We start from the raw sequence: 19,734 nt of genomic DNA, 5'->3' as shown, positions 1-19,734 counted from the left end.
TATCAGCAGACTAACTGCACATGACTCCTACGGGTCCGTGCATGAAGTATAATCCATCTGCAGTTGTTAACATTGTATGATGAAAAATGCCAGTTTAGGGGGTATTACCTAATTTCATTGTCTTACCTGTGCTATTGCAAATGTATGTTGACCCATGTGAATTATTTTTTTCCAGAGCCAATGCTGCCTAAACTATGCTAGAACTATGTTGTGTTATTGTCACAAGATGTGCAATGCAATTTAGCGCACCAAAGCGTCGGCTTGTTTCATTATTGTTCCATTATCCAACTTATACGATAAAAATTGAACAAGAAAGTCTAAAACTGGAAACAGAGACCGCTGGCCTTTAAAATGTCCGCGTTTTTAACTGCCATTTTAAGGATAGACTTAGCGTAAATATTGAACATAATTCATAATTGTCGTATTTCTGCCACTTAACCATATTATTAGTTATTATCATTAGGCTATACCACATTATTGGCAAGTCAATTGGCTTGAACACTGGAATTATTATAGAGTGGTGTGTTTCATGCCTATGTAATGATTCATTTGTATGGCCTATTCATCAATTTATTTATTTGATTAAGGCTACTTAATCTGTTACTTTGGGTGACCGTTACAGGCTACACATAGTGTTACAACTTGTGATGAGTCTCGTAAAAAGAGTTGATTTATCTCAAACTTTGACTTCATTGCACAGATCTGTTGACATGGTAGTAACACTACTACACTATCCTCGTAATGCAGGAACAAGATTAACAAAAGCAGCCACTCGTGACTAGCCTTCATATAGCATTACGATAGATAGAGTAGGCCTAGTAGTGTTATTTCAATGAAAACAGAGCGGCAGCAATGAAGTGAAAGTTGGAAATAAATCAGACTCATCACAGGTCGTAACACTATGTGTAGCCTTTAAAGGTCACCCAAAGTAACAGATTAAGTAGCCTTAATCAAATAAATAAATTGATGAATAGGCTATACTAATGAATCATTAGGCTACAGAGCTCGACAATAACGGTGGCCCGATGGCCCGGTGCCACTAAAAAGCAATGTCGGGACAGTTGAACTAGCAACTCACTGGCAACATTAGTATTTAAAAAAACATAAATTAGAAACTCAACATCCTGCAGTTGTTTTCCAGCTCATTGCGCACACCGTTGTCCAATCCAGAGTTGTAGTTATGTGAGGAGTGGTTGTCAAATGTTATTTCTCTAATCTCAATCAAGCGGCAACCTCTGGGTCTGAAAAGTGAAACCATTCAAACGGAACTTAAAACTGCATTCTCTCTAACGGTCAGCTGGCTGCAAAAAGAATTCCGGTCCCATTAGAAATAATGGTAAAATCTTGCTACTTTTCAGCTTATTTATTAACTCAGTAAACACTTTCATAATGAGTTTATGGTCTGAGTCGCTAGTTTCAAGTCTTCTTCAACACAGCATGATGTTCATTTAGTAAATAATGGGATGGGAGAATAGACGATAATGCAACGTATGCTTTTGGGCAGGAGTAACTTGTGATTGACATGTCGCTACCATGGCGACCTGTGAATCATGATAGAGGTGACTTGTATCTGCTGCTCTGTGTACATTTTTTTTATTAAATGGCTGTCAGCAGGAGAGAGAGCACGTAATGTTTGAGTCTGTTACTATGTTTTCTTTTAAAAGTAATTTGTTTTGTTTGTAACTTTTTTTATTTTTTATAATTTTAACTGTGATTACATTTTAGTTTAGTTTTTTATATCCAGGATGTATTTAATAACCGGTTAAAAATGTTAACAGTATAACATAACTTATAAGTCTTTGGTTTTGTTGTAACACTGATAAATAACTTTTGGAAGGAGGGACAGTAAAAATTATCTTCGGGCCAATGAGTTTCAAACCCACTGGACCGGTGGGGCCAGTTGCAAAAAAGTTTAACGTTGAGCCCTGTGCTACTTAGGCATGAATCACAGAACTCTATAATAATTCCAGTGTTGGAGCCAATTGACCCTTCGCTAAGCCAGGCCCTGAATACACAGCCGGCCAATCACAGCGCAGTATAGGACTCGCTGTAACTGAGGTCCGACACTTTTATGGCTGCGCTCCATTGACTCTAATGTAAAAATAGTCGTTTTCTGGCTTTTTTTGGCTGTATTTTTCTAAGATATGGTCAAACGCTGTTCCTAGGGAACTTGTAATAGTTACAATCGCTACCCAGAGAGGTTGAAAGGAGAAGTACTAATTATTCTCTTTCCAAAACCTAAACTAAATCCAGAAAAATGTCGGCTGTGGATTGTTTCTAATGTGATGTTAGCTAGCTAACGCTAGCTAACTTCCTACTGAATGTAATGTAATAAAGCCCTACTGTTCTGCCTTTTACTTACTGTAAAAATGAGTAGAGGCCTATACGTCTTTTACGTCTACGTATATCGTCTTTTGTCTCAATTGTTAGGGGATGTGGTGGTTCACTTGTACTGTGTGATCGGTAGGCTTTAGCTTCTATCTTTCATTTTTTTCACGTCAGTTTGACAGCCTGAAAACAACCTTCAAATGTTTATTGCAACTGCAAAACTGTCTGCTTCTTTCTGAGATCGCTTTTTCCAACAAATTTGACAATATTTTTCCAGGGAGTGCAATAATAGAAAGTTTGTCGGACTTAGCAACAGTAACTAAGGGGGGCGGGGCTTAGCAAAGAGTCAATTGACAATTTAATTAAAATAATGTGGTAAAGCCTAATAATAATAACTAATAATATGGTTAAGTGGCAGAAATATGACAATTATGAATTATGTTCAATATTTAGGCTAGGCTATTTGTTTATTTATTAAGTTTAGCTATCTTTAAAATGACGCGGACATTTTATTTTGAAGGCCAGCAGTCTCTGTTTCCGGTTTTAGACTTTCTTGTTCAATTTTCATTGTACAAGTTGGATAATGAAACAAGCCAACGCTTTGGTGCACTAAATTGCATTGCACGTCTTCATTCAATGCGACAATAACACAACATAGTTCTAGCATAGTTTAGGCAGCATTGGCTCTGGAAAAAATGAACTCACATGGGCCAACATACATTTGCAATAGCACGGGTAAGACAATGAAATTAGGTAATACCCCGTAAATTGGCATTTTACATCATACAATGTTAACAACTGGAGATGAATTATACTTTCCATGCACGGACCCCTACGACAGGTCTCGTAAATTGTGTTTGTGCCAAGAGAAAATTCAAAATAAAAGAAAATTGGTGAATGTTGTAAGTTCTCCTACATCACTCATACAAGCAACTTAACAACAAATCTGTTCGTACAAGTGGTTATTGCATTGTTCTTCTGTCATTTTAGGCAGCGACCAAACTGCTTCAGGTGCATTCCCACTATCCTCCGGACTAGAGGCGGGTTAAACCTGATTTGCACGTAGCCAGGAAAACCAAGGTGGATTGCAATCACACTTGCGTTCCGTCCAACAGAGACACATATGTGTGGCTATGTAATGAAGTATTAATGAAATGATGTCTTAAAGCTCATCTGGATTTCACGCAAATATGCGGGCGACAGGAAAAAATGGGGATGTTTATCTGGGTTGTTCTGGTTGTTCGCCTGAAGGCCTCTGAGGATCTCTGACTGACCGTCTGGTTAAACACGCCAGCCTTTCTTCTCTATGACCCTAGTCCTTGTTCTACTAGTGGGTGGTCGAACATAATAAGGTAGCATCTGGTTCAGTGGACTGGCTTTCATTTGCTTCCTACATGCAGAAGCTAAAACTCCCACACACATACTAAAAGGCCCTGTAGCTCTGAGAAAAGATGCCATGGACATTGTGCTCCTCAGGTAATGTCTTAGGTGGAAATAGTTGAGTGAAATAAGAGCCAAGTAAAGCAAGTGAGGTGGTATTATTTCACTGGTTAATTAAGATTCAAAAGTGAAGGGATAAGAATGGCAACAACAAGAATTCTCTGTATTACTACTGTGGCTGAATATGCCCACTCATGCATTTTAGCAATTTTGTATGGTCAACATGACCCTTCTTTTCCCGTAATTATTTTCCTCTGAAGTTCTGCTTAGATATACACTAACCACTGATCCATGATGCTGACCTGGATATTAGATGTATGATTAGCCTTTACGTTTAAGAGAGGTTATACAAATTGTTAATGCACGTATAACATGATAGGGATGAATAAATATGACCGGCATGAATAAATCACTACCTATAAACTCAGCTAATAAAGAATTTAGTTTTCTCACTTGCCCATTGGAATTTGCCCAGTGTTTGTTACTCGTTTATGTAACAAATGTTGCTTGTTTTGTCTTTGGACTTAATTAATGTAACTTTAACTGCACCCACTCATTCATTTTAGTTTAATGGCAGCGATCATTTTATGAGAGTATGTATCAGTCTTCTTTGTGACATTTTTTTGCTAAACTCTGGAGTATTGTATACTCATATTTTGTGATGGCTGGGGGAATATGAGCTGTGGAGCCAGATGGAAACATTAGAGATGGGAGCCAGCTAAAAACTGTTGTCTGGACGTGGGACAAGACTTGGCAGGGACAACCTTATAGGGATTTGTGTGAGTTGGGGGGAGAATGTTGTGAGGGAGTTTAGGGGGTTCTGGAGAAATAGTATGCATTAGAATGTTGGAATAGGGATCAATTACATCCATTAGAGATAGTGAGGACTGTGACTGGCGCATGCTGACATGCCTGTGTGAGAATGGAGGAGATAAGATTACCTCTGTCAGGGAAACGTGATGAGGAGGGGCAGTAATCGGGGTGGGGGTGGGGGGGTCTCTAAAGACACAGACAGACAGGAGACAGACCCCAAAAATGGCAGGTGTGGAGGCATTATGACTGACAATGCCGGGCTAAGGACTCACTTGACAATCTTAAGTAATTCCCAAGCAGTGACCTAGATATGTATCTGCATTGCAAGACTGAAATCATGTCTACAGAACGGCATATACTCTTTAGATTAACACATTTTCATAATATGTACAGCTCAGTAGTCCATACAGGTATGGCAGTTATGTTGCTTTTTTATAATCTTCATTGTACTTACATTTCTGTCCACATCTGCCAGGCAGGGGGAAGTAGGGCTGTGTTCTGACACTGGTAATAAAAATCTATTTTGTTTCTATTGTTTACTTTGTGTGTCCTTGCCTGGGACAACAAGTTAGGGAGACTGTAGAAATGCTATTTGTTATTTGCTTTGCGAAATTGTGCCTTTTTTCGCTTCCAAGCGGCGGGCCAGTTTGTGAAGGTGTGGCAGTTTATGAGAGCTGACAGGCAACCTGGCGCAGGGTGCAAATGCTGATCCAAAGTGGGCTGGACAAATTTCTGCACACACACCAGCATTCTGTCGCTGGCCGCCTGCGGAGATGTCAAACACAATGATGTGGTGAGAGAGGCTGCAGGAGCGCTCCCTGCTCGCTACAAGGAAGTCATGACACACACAAAGGCACACACAAGGACACCGATTCATACACAGGAGTACAGATAAAATTACATCAAAATGTGGCATGCTCTTTGGCTATCAAATGGCTGAATCCCCCCTACCACCACCACCACCACACACACACACACACACACACACACACAAAGGGATTAACAACAAAGAAGCCTCATCAACCCAATCCACGATGTTCAGAGTGAAGCAATCACCTGTCCTTAGCAAACACAGCTAATGCTCGCACTATTCATCTCACTCTATTGTCTAATTTCGACAACTCGATAATTGTGTTACACATGTCAGGCCCCCGGAGCCGGGACAATTCTGCGAATCGTTTCAAAGTGCCCCAAATTCATTAATTACAGAGTGTGTTAATCTCATTGAGATGGGAGGGAATGGAGAGAGGGAAAGGACCCTCATAACTCATCCAATTAGGTAATTGAGTGGTTTAGAGGGAAAGAAAGGAGGAGCCCCGCAGAGATTGAGGGCTTCTCCATAGTAAGAATACATACATGGTCATCTACAGATTACAAGTAAGTATGTGCTAAACCTCATCCTATCCATCTAAAAGCTCAACATTTAGGCTTTCTCTCACTGCTTACTTCTAGTCCATTCATTTCAATAGTTCGGTAACATTTATACTGATGAAGAGACATTTGAGATGACAATGATGTAAGGAAATTATATAACCAGAAATGAAGCAATCACAGCTGACCAGTAGCAGTGACTTGGGGAGAGGTGAGCGAGGTCGTTCTAGTTTAGCTGGCCAGCCTCTGCACACTGCAGCAATCGAAGTGGTACTTTGTTTAAGTTCCAAACTGCCAGTGCGAAGAAGCCAAAGTCTATTTCATTTTAAGCATACTGCCAGCCTCAGGGCTCTGTGCCATTTAAAGAGTGGATCCCATAATTCCCCTAAGTGCTTCACATCGCAAAAGGCACTATGTACAAATTAATGAACAAATCAACAAACACAAACAAACCAAGTTCTTACTGAGGCACTCCTCTCAAGCAATTAGTACAAGTACATTATCTATCCTGATGGAACTATTGAGGCACAAATATAAGTGAAACATGTACATCACAGTCTGCAAAGCAAAAAGTTTGAGAGGGTCTATAATAGAACAAAAGTGCGATGTGTATATCTGTTGAGTGTGTGTGTGTGTGTTTTCGCTAAGCAGTCAGCCTGTCTGCCTGCAGAGCAGCCCAGATTATGCATGAATCGGGCTGCTTATCAGCTGACCTTTAAATTGGAGCCGCAGAGCGACTGCAGGCCCAAGGGCTGACGCTCATACCTGATTGGCTGCTCTGCCTCAGTCCTGCTGACAATAGAAATTAACAGAGCCAGGTGGGCTTATCCACAGGCAGAAGAAGTATAGGAATGGAGGGAGATAGGGAGGTGGGGACAGCATTAATTTAAAAATATATTGCCACTATTTTGCTCAACTGTCTTTTCTTAAGCTTCAGGAGAGAAGGAAAAAGTCATTATGTGCTGTGAAGCATGGTAACAGTGGAGCAGGTAAGAACAAACAAAGCCCAACTATAAAGGAAATGCTTTCAGTATTACCTGGATTTTATCTCTCGCTCACTCATGCTATCTTTCCTTCCATCGCTCTCTTTTCTCTCTCTGTTTCTCTCAATTTTTCTGTATTTTAATGGCAGAGGGGTCTTGGCAGGCTGTGATTGCTTGATAGATCCACATCACCTGTTGGAGAGGGGTCTACGGAAGAGGAGACGGGGCTGAGGACGAGGTGTGTTCTGTTGTCTACGGGGACAAGGAGCTCTGTGTGTCTTTGGAGGATGATGGATTACATGGGGGCCACAGGTTTATGTGTGTGTTTGCAAGTGTGTGTATGTGTGTGTGTGTGTGTGTGCATGTGTGTGCGTGGCCATGGTCTCCTCAGTTGTGTCGCTATGTAAACAGTGAAAGCATGGCAGTGAATTAATGTTTCACAAAGGCAGCCGGAAAAGGTCATTAAATAAAGCAAATGTTTGTGAATGGGAATCCCCAGGAATTAACTTCACATCATATACGCAACAGTGCAGTGTTCTGGCAGTAACCGGGAGCATTACGTTGTATTGTGGACAAGAGCACAGGTGGCTCAGTACACTGACATACGCTTGGCCTTCTGTCAGAATAAAATGAGTTGGAAAAAATGCTTTGGATTTGATTTGCCTGTGTGTGTTTTCATGATGTCCATTTCATGTGTGACAGTTACCCTGTACAGGATCTCCATCCACAGCTGATAGCGTGTCCCTGCCTCCATGTTCCTGACTGTCCCCGTCCTGCTGTCAGGAGGCGGGAGTTGGAGTGGGTGTATGAGGTCAGCCAGCTCTTGCTATTTATTTCCATTCCAACGGTCCAATGTGGGCTGTAACTGATCCGCCGCATTCATAAAGACGTCCAACCTGAGCTGTGAGTGCCTGTATGTGTGTGTCATGTGATTCACACACATAAAGCAGGCCTGTGGGGGGAAGACAAAGTGGCCTGCCACAGCACTGCATCTGTCGCCAACACAAAAACCTCACCACTAGCACCAGGCACAGAAGACACAGAGCCACTATCCCAACCTCTGTGTGTGTGTGTGTGTGTGTGTGTGTGAGAGAGTGTGTGTGTGCATGTGTGTGTATGCGTGAGTGTGTGTGCGGGCGTGCGTGCGTGTGACCTTATCATAGCTGGCCACATTCCTAGCAGGAAGATAAAGGAGGCCAAATTAACCAGATCACCGCAGTGTGTGTGAGCGATATATGTGTGTGTGTGTGTGTGTGTGTGTGTGTGTGTGTGAGTGTGTGAGAGAGAGTGAGTGTGTTTGTCAGTGATGAATAGGAGTTTAAGGACCTACACCGTACAGATAAGCGGAGAAAATCATCAGGACAACAACAACAATGCTATACTGCAGGCTCAAAAAAATACCAGAAGAGCCCTCCAGTCAACTACATTCATGTACAGCAATGTAGAGGCTAAAGATGACATTAAAAAGATCCCATTTGCCATATGCCATTTATGTTTTACTTGTGTAGTCTATGAAATAGAAAGGCTCAATGAAAAATGTCTTGGATCAATTCATTTATCAATGAACAGTGTTTACCAGTCGGGTAAAAATGTTACCACATCTTGATCGAAATGTGCAACTTACAGAGAAAGGCTAAAATTATTGCCCAAAATCAGGTTAAAACAGAAATTGCAGAGTAGCAAACAGCAGCGATAAATGTTTAATTTGCGGCATTTAATATTATCCCCAATTCAAGCTTAATATACTTTTGTTTTATGCTTTTTGATTTTTGAGTATCTGATTCAACATGTACATGTATTACTGTAATCTTTGATAATAAAGTTCAAATGTAAAATGTCTTTAATCGGACATATCTTTATAACGAAATCTTAGCTTAAGATATATGCAGGTGAAAGAAAAAGAATATTGGACTGATAGGGTGTCAATCTGATTTTAATTATTCTCACAAACTGATACCAATTTTCAAATATTCAGCATCTTTCGGGCTCTAGAGTAAACTATATTCCAGACTTGGGGTGCACAAATTCGAGTCTTCCAGATCCTACCTGACCAAGACCCCAGATTATTGACTCTGTGCAGTTTACTCTGCTGCCTTACAAAACCCCACAAACTCTCTTTCTCTCTTCCTCAGATGACGTACAGTAGATGAGTTTCCTTCCTTCGAGCTCAGAAGAGGAATTTGCTGGATGAGGGAGCGCATCTCTCCTTCATAAGGAACGTTGTTGCATTTCATTAGGGATAAGATTCATCACAGCAAGCAAACAAGAGAGCCGTGCAAATCGCATTGGAGGAATTCCTACACTACCCTCAACATTGTCTCTCACACACACATAAACATTCATGCACACACACACACACACACACACGCACACACAGCTGATATGCAAAAGGCACAAAGCAAACAAAAGCTGAGGAAGCTGATTCAGGAGACAAAGGGGTACATCAAGGACGGTGATACTGTGTGATTGCTTATTATTGTGAACTTCAAAATGACGCATTACTGTGCAAGTGGTAAGAATGGCAGCCGGCTGCCTGGAGTTAAACAGGCATATTTTTTTCTCATTGAACAATGGAGCCGTTCCTTCTTTACAGGCCTGGTTCCCAGGGAGGCTGAGAATGTGGGTCATGATTGTGCTGTCCTGGTCAGAGGTCCGGTGCTCTGTCTGAGTGAAAGGAGACCCGAGGGTCCATTTTGGAGATGTAAAGTTCCAGCTCTGACCCTGGAAAAATGGCTTGGATAAGGCCTGTATATGGACCAATTTAACAGGTCACAACCCTGTCTCAGAGTGGGAGCGACACGGTGGGAGTGTGTGAACACAGCCTAGGGGATCTGTCCCATGATGAGATGCTGGTGATATCTCAGTGTAGCCCTAATGCTAGAGCAGTGGCTGTCAGCCTATTGATTCACAGCCCCAACAACTGGGTAGACAGGGACAGAGTCAGGTTGTGTAGCCTCAACTGGGACAGCGAGCGATTATATACAATATGTGTGTGTCTGTGCGTATATGCAGTAGATGTCTAGCAGAGCATTATGTGCCTGAGGCTGGCAGACCTACACAACACTAAACAGACAGAGAGACGGAGACAGAAAGCTGGGGCCTTCATCCACGCTGAAGTCAACAGCTGCATATGGGACACAACAGATCTATTCATGACAGATGTACACACATGTAGACATACACACACACACACACACACACACACACTGGACAGTGGCCTGGTTGTGGCTCAGGAGATAAAAGGGATGCCATGCAAGCTCTGCGAGTTACAGTGTGGGAGAGCCAAAAGGAGATGTTACCACACACTACTAGACAGTCCTCTGTGTCTTCTGGTGTATTAAACACAATGATCGTGCCTGTCTGCTAGAGGCAGCACGCTGGCTCTCATTGAGACAGCCGACTGAGCGTGGGATGGAGCTAGAGGTGTATATAAGCGATATTAGATAATAGATGGACTTCAGTGAAATACTTTGATATCGATTTAAACGAGCCACATAAAACAAAGGACAGACAGAGACAATGACACACAGAGAGAAAGAAAGAATGTGAGAAAACAACAACCTTCAAATATTTGCATATTAGAGAGAAAGAACACAGAGTTCTGGTTCACACAGTGTCTGGTCCCCAAAAGAAAAGCATCCATTCTCTGTATTTGAAGTCATATCTTTCTGTGTTAGCAGGGAGTGGGTGGTGCAGGACACACATTGATGGCTTATCTTTAGCCTCAATTCTAAACAAACTTTAAAAAGAGAGAAACTCTTTGGATGCCTATAAAGAGCTGACAGGAAGCGCTGTCCTTGTTTAGCAGATTGGGTCCTATGCTTTGGCAGTTCTACGGACCCCTCTCTGGCCCAGTCTGGTCTCTCCAGGAGAGGTCAATAACAGGGACCTCTGCCAGGTGAGAGGCTGGCTCAGGTTTAATCGATGCCCGCCAGAGGCGGACAGACAAGCAGACAGGCCAGCACAGTAACTACCAGGCAGAGATAAAACTATTCCTGGTGGGGTTCACCGGCCAACTGCTGAGCCTGCGCCGTGGCGGAGAAACTCACGCTTCAACACGGTTTAGGGGATTGATTTGACAGCTAATTTACAGAGGAGATTTGCATATGGCCATGTGCTAATAAGGCAGGCTTTTCTTTTCCATCCTTTGTCTTTCCACGCTATCTCCTTCGGCTTTCTCCTTCCTTTTTTTAGACCTTAGTAAATAGTAACAGATAATGTAAGCGAATTAAAGAGACAAGAGATTCAAATTGGATATTGATTAAGAGACTAAAGCCTTGTGTTTTCTCCTGTTAAAGCCTGTGTTTAAATGATTGATTCACATTGTCACTCTCCACATCCTACTGACTGTGTGGCGAGTGGTGTTCGGGATTGGCTGTGCCTCTAAGCCTTCAATGGGTCCACATTATGTCACACCATGCTAAGTGCTTTGACGCTGCCACACAAAGAGCCCTGCCTATCTGATGCCAATCTCCCCAGGTCCTGGTGTCACCCAGGTGGAGGCTTTCGGAGACAGGAAGGACAAAGTCACTTGAACAGCACCGCACAATGCAGCCTGACTGACAGCAGAAAAGACAAAATGGAGCTTCTCTGTCAAGTGGATGTTTAAGCGGAGCGAGGGAAAGGTAAAAGGATTCAGGGACAGGCGCATACATTGAATCCACAGAGAAAATAACAGGTAGAAAACAGGATGCTTTCTGCCTGGAAGTCACAAGACTCACAGCCAAACAAAAAGCGACACATAGCATCTGCATAGCATTTCACAGAACAGAGCAGGTCTGTGAAATCACCTGGATAAACCTAACCCCAGCCTTAACACAGGCTACGCATTACACATGAATACCTATTAGTGTCTTTCACAGGCTCGTAAACATTCAGTAATAACAATTCACTGACGTAGTAGCATTACTTGCACAAAAAATGATTTATAGCACAAAGGGACGAAAGTTCAGAGACACATCATGCTAACACACCATCTGTCCATGAATTAACACTCGTCACATTTGCATGGCTGGAACTCACTGTTCATGTTCTTGAAGATGTTGAGAATAGGGAGGATCTGTCTATAGTAGGGCACCAGAGCCTCTCCCACCATGTCCCCAGACATCACCAGATGCTGCAGAACTTTCAGGGTGGTGCAGATCACCTGACGGTTCCTCGTGTTCAGGGCATCTGGAAGGCAGGACAGATGGCAAGGGTCAGCTAAGTCTAAAAAGGGCTGCAAGGGCAAACGTTCAGTAAGTTTTCAAACCAGCTTGTAATATGTGAACTAGATTGACAAGTTGTTTGTTCAGGCAGGTGGAGGTACATCAAATGTAGAATGATTCTGACAACTGCAACTATATGGTACATAAGAGTGGTCTTAGTAGACACACACAGCCAAAATACGCATAGATCCTCCACACGCTCTTTCCCTTGAAAGCCTTTCCTTTATAGTTGGGCTTTGATTTAGACTGGCTTGTCTGCAATCAGTGATTTCAAATGCACTGGGGAGGCAGGAGTAAGTGAGAGCCAATCACTGGGCTATTTGGCCTACAGCTGCACTTAACTCCATCTCCCACTGATAGAGAGAACAAAAGGGAATGATGGTGGGATAGATGGAGGGCTAGAGAGATCAAGAGGGACAAATACAGAGAGAGTGAAAGATGGAGGGGGAAAAAAGACAAAATGCCAGAAAGAGAGATAAAGAGATGTGACAGGCAGAGGGCAAAGGGTTAGAAAATAACTGTGATTAGTAACTAAGAGAGACATATTTTTCTAGTTCCTTGTGCTTGTTTTATTTGTGCTCTTTTATTTTTTTATTTGAGCATCTGCATGAGTGCTGGTAATTCCCTTTGTGCAGACTGTCAGTTAAAAAAAGAAGCATATCCCATGTTAAAAAAACAGACTATTCTCTTTATGAAACCTTAAACTGCCATTTGATGCCTACTTTCACAAAAAGAGGACGGTAATGGCATCACAGTGCCTATTTTGTCAGTAAGCACATACAACAACAAAATTGAAACGCATGAAAAAACAGCATTTCAAAAGAAAGAGTCACAACAAAGGAAACAGTGTGTGAGCAGAGACGCTGAGAGCTTGAGGTTGATGGAGAGGAGGAAACAGGTGAGAGAGAGGTAGAAAATGAGAGAAACAGAAGGAGTGAATGAGTGAAAAACATAGTACTTGCTTGAGCTAGCACTAAAAACTGTAAAATTAGAAAATGAATAAGCACATTTTCTAGCCAAGAAAATTACCAAATTTATGTATTAAAACTTTGTTTTTAAAGGGGCTCTATATAATTTTTTATGAAATTAATCACTATATCTATATCAAGGGATATAGACATATTTCTCCCACACTTGCTTCTCTGCACTGGCTCCCGGTAAAATACAGCTGCTGCCCCCATGTTCCTGCTCGACACCCGCTGCTACCACTATTATTATTATTACTCTTATTGTTATGGATCTCTGTAAATATTACAGAGACCTGCTCTATATGAAAATTGCAATGAGATAACTTCTGTTATGATTGTTATAATGACAAAAAAACTGATAACTGATCTCCTTGTAAGTGTCAGTATTGGCAATGATGCTTCTCCAGAGCACTAGATTGGTGCATCCCTCCTTTAATTTAATTTATTTTTGTTATTACTTATTTTACAGGGACAATGCACAACACAATTATTGTGCCAAGTATAGCTAAAAGCTCATTTCAATCTGTAACAGGTTAACAGTCAGTTCAGTCAGTTGTGGTAAAACACTTCACTTTTATAACAGACGATAAAACATATTACAATCAGACTAAAAGAAATAAATATAAATACTCATTTCTAACAAGGGAATGTACCATCAGTAATCACAACATCATTCATACAAGAATACATTTATAGCTGCAGATACAGTGTTCACAATGCTAATAAACTCTGGTGCAAAAGAGAAAATGTTTTCATTATAGAGAATAATAACGCAATTTTGATTCTGCACTTACAGAATTCCTTTCTGTTTCGTGCCAAAAAATCTACAACCGATAAAAATAACTATAAAGTACCAAACTGATAGGTAGTATGAGTAAGATGACATCCTAGCAATCCCCAGTCGTAGCGCCATATTTAAATTGACAGAGAAAACTGACTGAGAGGGAAAAAGAGCAACAAACCTAAAATACTGTGTAAGAGTAAGAGCACTCGGAGAAGAGCATACTGCATCACCCACTGCCTGTGTTAAAACAGCTCATATGCAAATACGAAGCTGCCACAAGCATTTACACGTACACACAACAGTCACACATTGATACACACACAATCACGTGGGCATGCACACGTGCAAACTTTTCAAAACGCACGCAAACACATTAAAAGCAATGACAAAATGTCAGCCTCTGTCTTGAGCTCAGGCAGCACTGAAGCAACAAAATATGAATGAAGTTATACAATGTAGAGGAGTCATTTAAACCAGAGGCTAATAGGTTGAAGGAATAAAACATTTTACACTCTCATCACATTGCATTAATACAATTTTGTATACATGTGAGAAAATGAGCGGTTGAACCGAGTCCATTGTTCTGTGTGCATTTGAGTGCCTGACAAGTTCGCTAAGGAATGTCTTTGTCTCAGTCAGTGTGCGTGTGTGTGTGCGAGGCCTATACAGAGGACCAGCAGTGGAGATGATGCAGAATGAGCGAATGTATTGTGCTCTATGCCATCTCTCCATCTCTCCCTTAGTGTCTCCCCAGATAGACAAGCCCAGAGATATCTGCCATCACCAAGATAAGGTGGAATGTGGAATGACAGGGATTTCAAACCTACATAACAAACAATGAAATTCTAATTACCAGCCAGCGCAAACAATTTCCCCTGCTGTGACATTTGGACCACAGGACTGTTCAATTATTCATCGGCACTCTCGCCTTGCTAACAAAAAAAAAAGAGAGAGAGAAGAGAAGGGGGAAAAAATTTTAAAGAGCGGAGGAGAAGGCAGCCGAGGGCCTGATATATTAATGCTGGTATAAAACGTGTTTTGGGACAAATATGAATAAAGTAATAATCTATTCATGCTAGGACCTGTTTAATTTTCAGTGTGAAAATAAAACATTAGTGACCTTGCATTCGGTTTCCTGTGAAATGTCAGCGGTAGGGTGACACGTTGGAGTGTTCATCTCGTTCTTTGTATAAATATACCTTTCAGATCAGAAGATGTTCCTGTGCCGAGGCGTAACTGAGGATCTTCTTGTAATCAAAGTCTCATTTTGGTTCAAAGCTGAGCAAATGTTATGCCAATCAACTGAGGCTCAATGGAGGCATGGCTCTGAATCCTTCTACCTATTTAAGGAAGCCAGGAAAACCCAAACCACAGCATTTCAGTCACATTTTACCTTTTCTCTTAAGTCACCATGGTACCGTTTAGCTGAACGTGCCATTTTTTATTGCCTTTACTTACAGAAATATCAGTGTTTCATATAAAATAATTTGCCATATTCTTTCTGCATCAGCTTTTTAATCATCTTACAAGTTGTTACATCCTAAAAACACATTTTGGGAGAAAAAACACACCTAAATTTCAGCAAAACCACAAAGATGTATTAAATAAACTATGCAATGTTCTCAAATAATGTAGTCTTTCCAACATGGGGTGAAAGGCACAGGGTGTACAGTGGTAAAGAGTTCAGTCTTTAAGTCACAGAGGACAGGGCCTTGGAGTATAATGTCAGCCAGAGCCTTCTTCATTGTGTATTCTCACTGGGTGACCTGCAGTCATCATCAAAATTCACCAGGGCCTGACGTGACTCAGTCGCTCTGCAGATAAGAGCCTGCCAGCCACACTGAAGATGTATTAACGTCAGAGGAGAAAAATATATATCTCGCCATTTTAGACTGCAGACGGCTTTTTACTTTCTTCCTCTTTCCGCCATCCCTTCTTCTTCCCTGCTCCATAGAAAAGTAATTAATCTGCAACAGAGACACGGACTGGCGGCTTTGCCTTGTGGATGGCGAAACAGGCCTGATTTTTAATAAACCAAGAAGTTAATAAGGTGGAGGCCATTTAAAATTCCATTATCAGTGCAAATGTGTTTTTTCATGAGGAGCATAGCCATCACCTTTGGTCTGGCCTCCCAAAGGCAACTGACCAAAACTGCTGAAGGGTATGAATTTATAAACTAACTACTGTCTAAGTTAGCATTTAGAGCTAACAGTGAGGCTCTGTAATCCCATTCATAGTCTGAATCGAGGGTTTTGATTATTAGAAATAATACCGTAACCATCCAGGGTAGACTTACCACTAGCTATGAGATTATGAAACGATGGTATATGGTCCAGGAGAAACTGAATGTCCGAATGATACCAACCTTATTTTAAGAAAAACATGTTTGATGGAGAAGTACTACTCTACCCACAGCACCTCTGAACGTGAACGGCTACTTACGTTTAAAAAAAAAACAACTTTATTAAAATACTTAGAACTTAAAACAGGTTTTGCAAGTGAATTACTGCTACCGGTGAACACCGGTGAGCCATGATTTCCCTTTCTGACATGCAGTTTATTTTTTACAGAATCACTACAAGTCAGCGTTTGTGAGGGCCAGCTTGTGGATTCTGACAGGGCCATTATGAAAGACAAAACACACAGGTTTGTGGTGAGTTTTGCCGGCCAGTTAAGTAGCTAACATTAGCTACTAATCATGACACTATTTATGTACTCACACAACACAAACTATTAACACAATACAAACTACTAGCACGCTACTATCGTTAGGTTGGAAGTCATTGGCAAGGTATTCCCAATGGTTATGGGATGAGTAGTTCCTTCACTCTTAAAATAATTATTTACACAGTACCTTTTTTTCCTTGCGCTAATTACGATTTTTTTGTTCCGAATCAAATGTTTTATGCTCACGATTCATCTTGTAGTTGTTTGGCTTCGTTCCATGCTTAAAACTCTTTTTATAAGAATGGGCAGTCACTGTTGAGCTGTATAACGTGGGTACCTCTTGATAAAAAGGCAAAATGGGCATTAGGCAAATATTAAACTATCAGTGAAACAACATATTGCATGGTGTATGGCATACAAATGATCAAGTTTAAATGTATTCAATGGATTTTATTTTACTAAATTGGTGCTTTTTCCATCATTTAGAAAACAAAGTAGACAAGTGAATAATACTGTAGTCAAAAAAATTGTAACAATCATGGAAAAGCAAAACTTGGTATGTCAGACAATGTGAGATGTGTAAGACCTTGCAGATGTGTATATATATATGTGTGTGTGTGTGTGTGTGTATGTGTGTGCGTGTGCGCGTTCAGTGCAGTGTGTAGTGTGGTAACAGATTTTGTGCCAGGGTCAGTCTGTCACGGTGTCTCCAACAGTTCTGCCTATTGTTGGCCGTTACACCCCTCTGCCTCCACAGATGTCCAACACCCACAAATAAACAGGGAACACACTTCACATACACATACACACACCACCAGCCAACTGCCCATGACATGAACACTATCCCAGGCTTACTGGGCGCCACTTAAAGACTCCCACTTTGAAACCGACACTCCACTTGGCAGCGGCACCAAACAAAAGACAGTGTGAGTGTGTATGTGTGTTAGAGAGAGACTGTATGTCTGTGCTAAAATTTTTCAACAAAAGTCCAACCAATATGCAATCCTCTAACTTCTATGTAACCTCCTCGTGTTCACCACACAAGAAACCTTTCCTGCCCACATTACTGTGAATTGTGATGTCTATTTTTGAAGTCACAGACCACTCCACTCTGAGATATGACCTTTCCTTCCACCTCCATCTGCCAACTTGTGTGTTTCAGTGTGTGCGCGTGCATGCTTCCAAGGAAAAGCGTCAGCGCGGAAAGGTAAGGAGGCACAACACTATGACACACTTGAATGTAGCATGTCACCGCGTTGCACATGGCAGATTATCAGGCATGCTTTCAGAGCGAACGTCTTCCGGCAAATTCAAAAATAAGGACGCTTCGCCCTGCGGGTTAATGTAATAATAGGAACAGTATGACTGTGAAACCAAATTAGGACTTGTCACAGGACTGGTTGTATGGTAATGTTAGAATCTGTTGAAGCGCAACTGTGTAAGACAGGTGACTCTATTCCTAGTAAAGCATGTTGTTCTATTTTGGTTGCACTCCATTGCTGCAATATTGTCTGACAGAGGTTTGAGAGTGTCATTGTGTGAAATTATTTTAAAAAATGTGTCAATATATTTAAGAAATAGATTGTGATGCATATTAATATTGATTTAATAATTTAATTTAATATTGTTAAGAATTTTATTTGAATATATTCTCAAGTATTTTTTAGCTTGGTCAATTCTGAGAAAATTACAAAGAAGGACTGTTGAGTTATCTAATTAGATTATTATTAGATTTCCTACCATCCACACTAGACTTTTTATTTAATATGTGTCTCCAACCTGCTAAGGCTGCAGCCAGTTACACTACAAGTATATAGGAATGTCTTCTAGACTCGGGATTTGTCTGAGATCGGCAAACAGCAACTATAATGGTGCTGTCACCAAAATAGTAAATAATAAAGTAATGACATGCAAAAATATTTATTAAGGCTGCAATTAAACTCTAACTGAGAAGATTACTTGGCTGTCAATCACTCATAGAATAATAATAACATTTACTTATAGAAAGGCCTGTTAAACTAATGCAAATGAGTAGTGCCATTTTGCTGCCAAAGTTAATTGAATAGTTCCAAATTGCTGTGATAATACTATATATTTGTGAATGTGGGATGTGAATACACTATATTTTTTAGAACTGAAAAATAATATCAAGTTGAACATATTTCAAACGCACAAATTGTGTCTTTTGATCCCTTTCTCTTCTTCACTTCATAACTTCATGGTTATGATCTTAACCTTCTTTGGAGCTTTATGGGAACATTTTTAACAACACTCTAATTGCATTTAAGCTGACACAATACCAGCAATATGTATGGTATTTCTTTAGTTTTGAGTTAACCACATTTCTTTAATAAGTGTCAGGGGAACACAGTGAATGTAAAAATGACATCAACACACACAGGGTCGCTTTGGAAAGGAACAGAGTTTTGTGTGTGATTTGTAAACTATGAGAGCAGACACACTCCCAGACCTACTCTTGATGGGGATGATGAGCTGGGGAATGACAGGCTGGATCTTGGGGCCTCCGTGCTCCAGCATGTCATGGACTCCCTGGCGGGCGAAGAACTCGTACGGATGAACAGTCTCACATAAGCCATCAAAGAACAGAGGCAGGTAGTGGTGGTAGTCCAGCTTTTCAATCTCCACCTGAGGACAGACATTTCCATTACAGGCATTACCAACTGCATCTTTAATCCAGAGGGACAGATAAAAGACAGAGGAGGTGGAGTTTCTGTCCTTTGCTCAAGGATTTGTAGGAACATACAGCTATTGACAGAAGCGTTAGCTAGCAGCAGGGATGAACTTTTTTTTTGTTTTTTGTGTTGTGCCTTCCCTTCCCTGCCCACTAAGCCTTCAGGCTCACTCAGATTCCCACCTGTACCTGTGCACAAAAACATACAAAGAAAACACAAATGCACAGTGAGAGATACAGCAGATAAACATTTCAAGCGTTCTTGAGGAAATCAGTTATTGGCATAAAGCTCCCTTTCATCCTTTGCTCTTCTCTTTGTTTATCCTTGGCTTTGCACGATATGTAAGGCTAAAGCTCCTCTCACAGCCATTTATAACGCTTATAGTAAACACATATATACATATGCTCACACATACACACACACACACGCTAACGGTGGGGGACAGCTGCTCAGGAGCTCATGACACAGCGGCATGTGGCA

The 19,734-nt window shown here is 41.1% G+C and overlaps 1 protein-coding gene across 1 annotated transcript in view; it reads right to left on the bottom strand.

Moving 5' to 3' along the window:
- pacrg (PARK2 co-regulated) overlaps positions 1-19,734 on the bottom strand; it is a 172,746-nt gene that overhangs the window by 64,696 nt on the left and 88,316 nt on the right. Inside the window, exons 3-4 of the mRNA XM_038729390.1 lie at positions 19,036-19,207; positions 11,958-12,107 (exon numbers count right to left, since the gene is read on the bottom strand). Of these exons, the coding sequence (XP_038585318.1) occupies positions 11,958-12,107; positions 19,036-19,207 (322 nt within the window). The remainder of the gene's footprint in view (positions 1-11,957; positions 12,108-19,035; positions 19,208-19,734) is intronic.

This window comes from Micropterus salmoides, unplaced genomic scaffold (assembly GCF_014851395.1).
Source record: "Micropterus salmoides isolate LMB-PRFRI ecotype aquatic unplaced genomic scaffold, ASM1485139v1 Ms_hic_scaffold_19, whole genome shotgun sequence".
Taxonomy (NCBI): Eukaryota; Metazoa; Chordata; class Actinopteri; order Centrarchiformes; family Centrarchidae; genus Micropterus; species Micropterus salmoides.
This window is presented reverse-complemented; position numbering and strand designations above follow the sequence as displayed.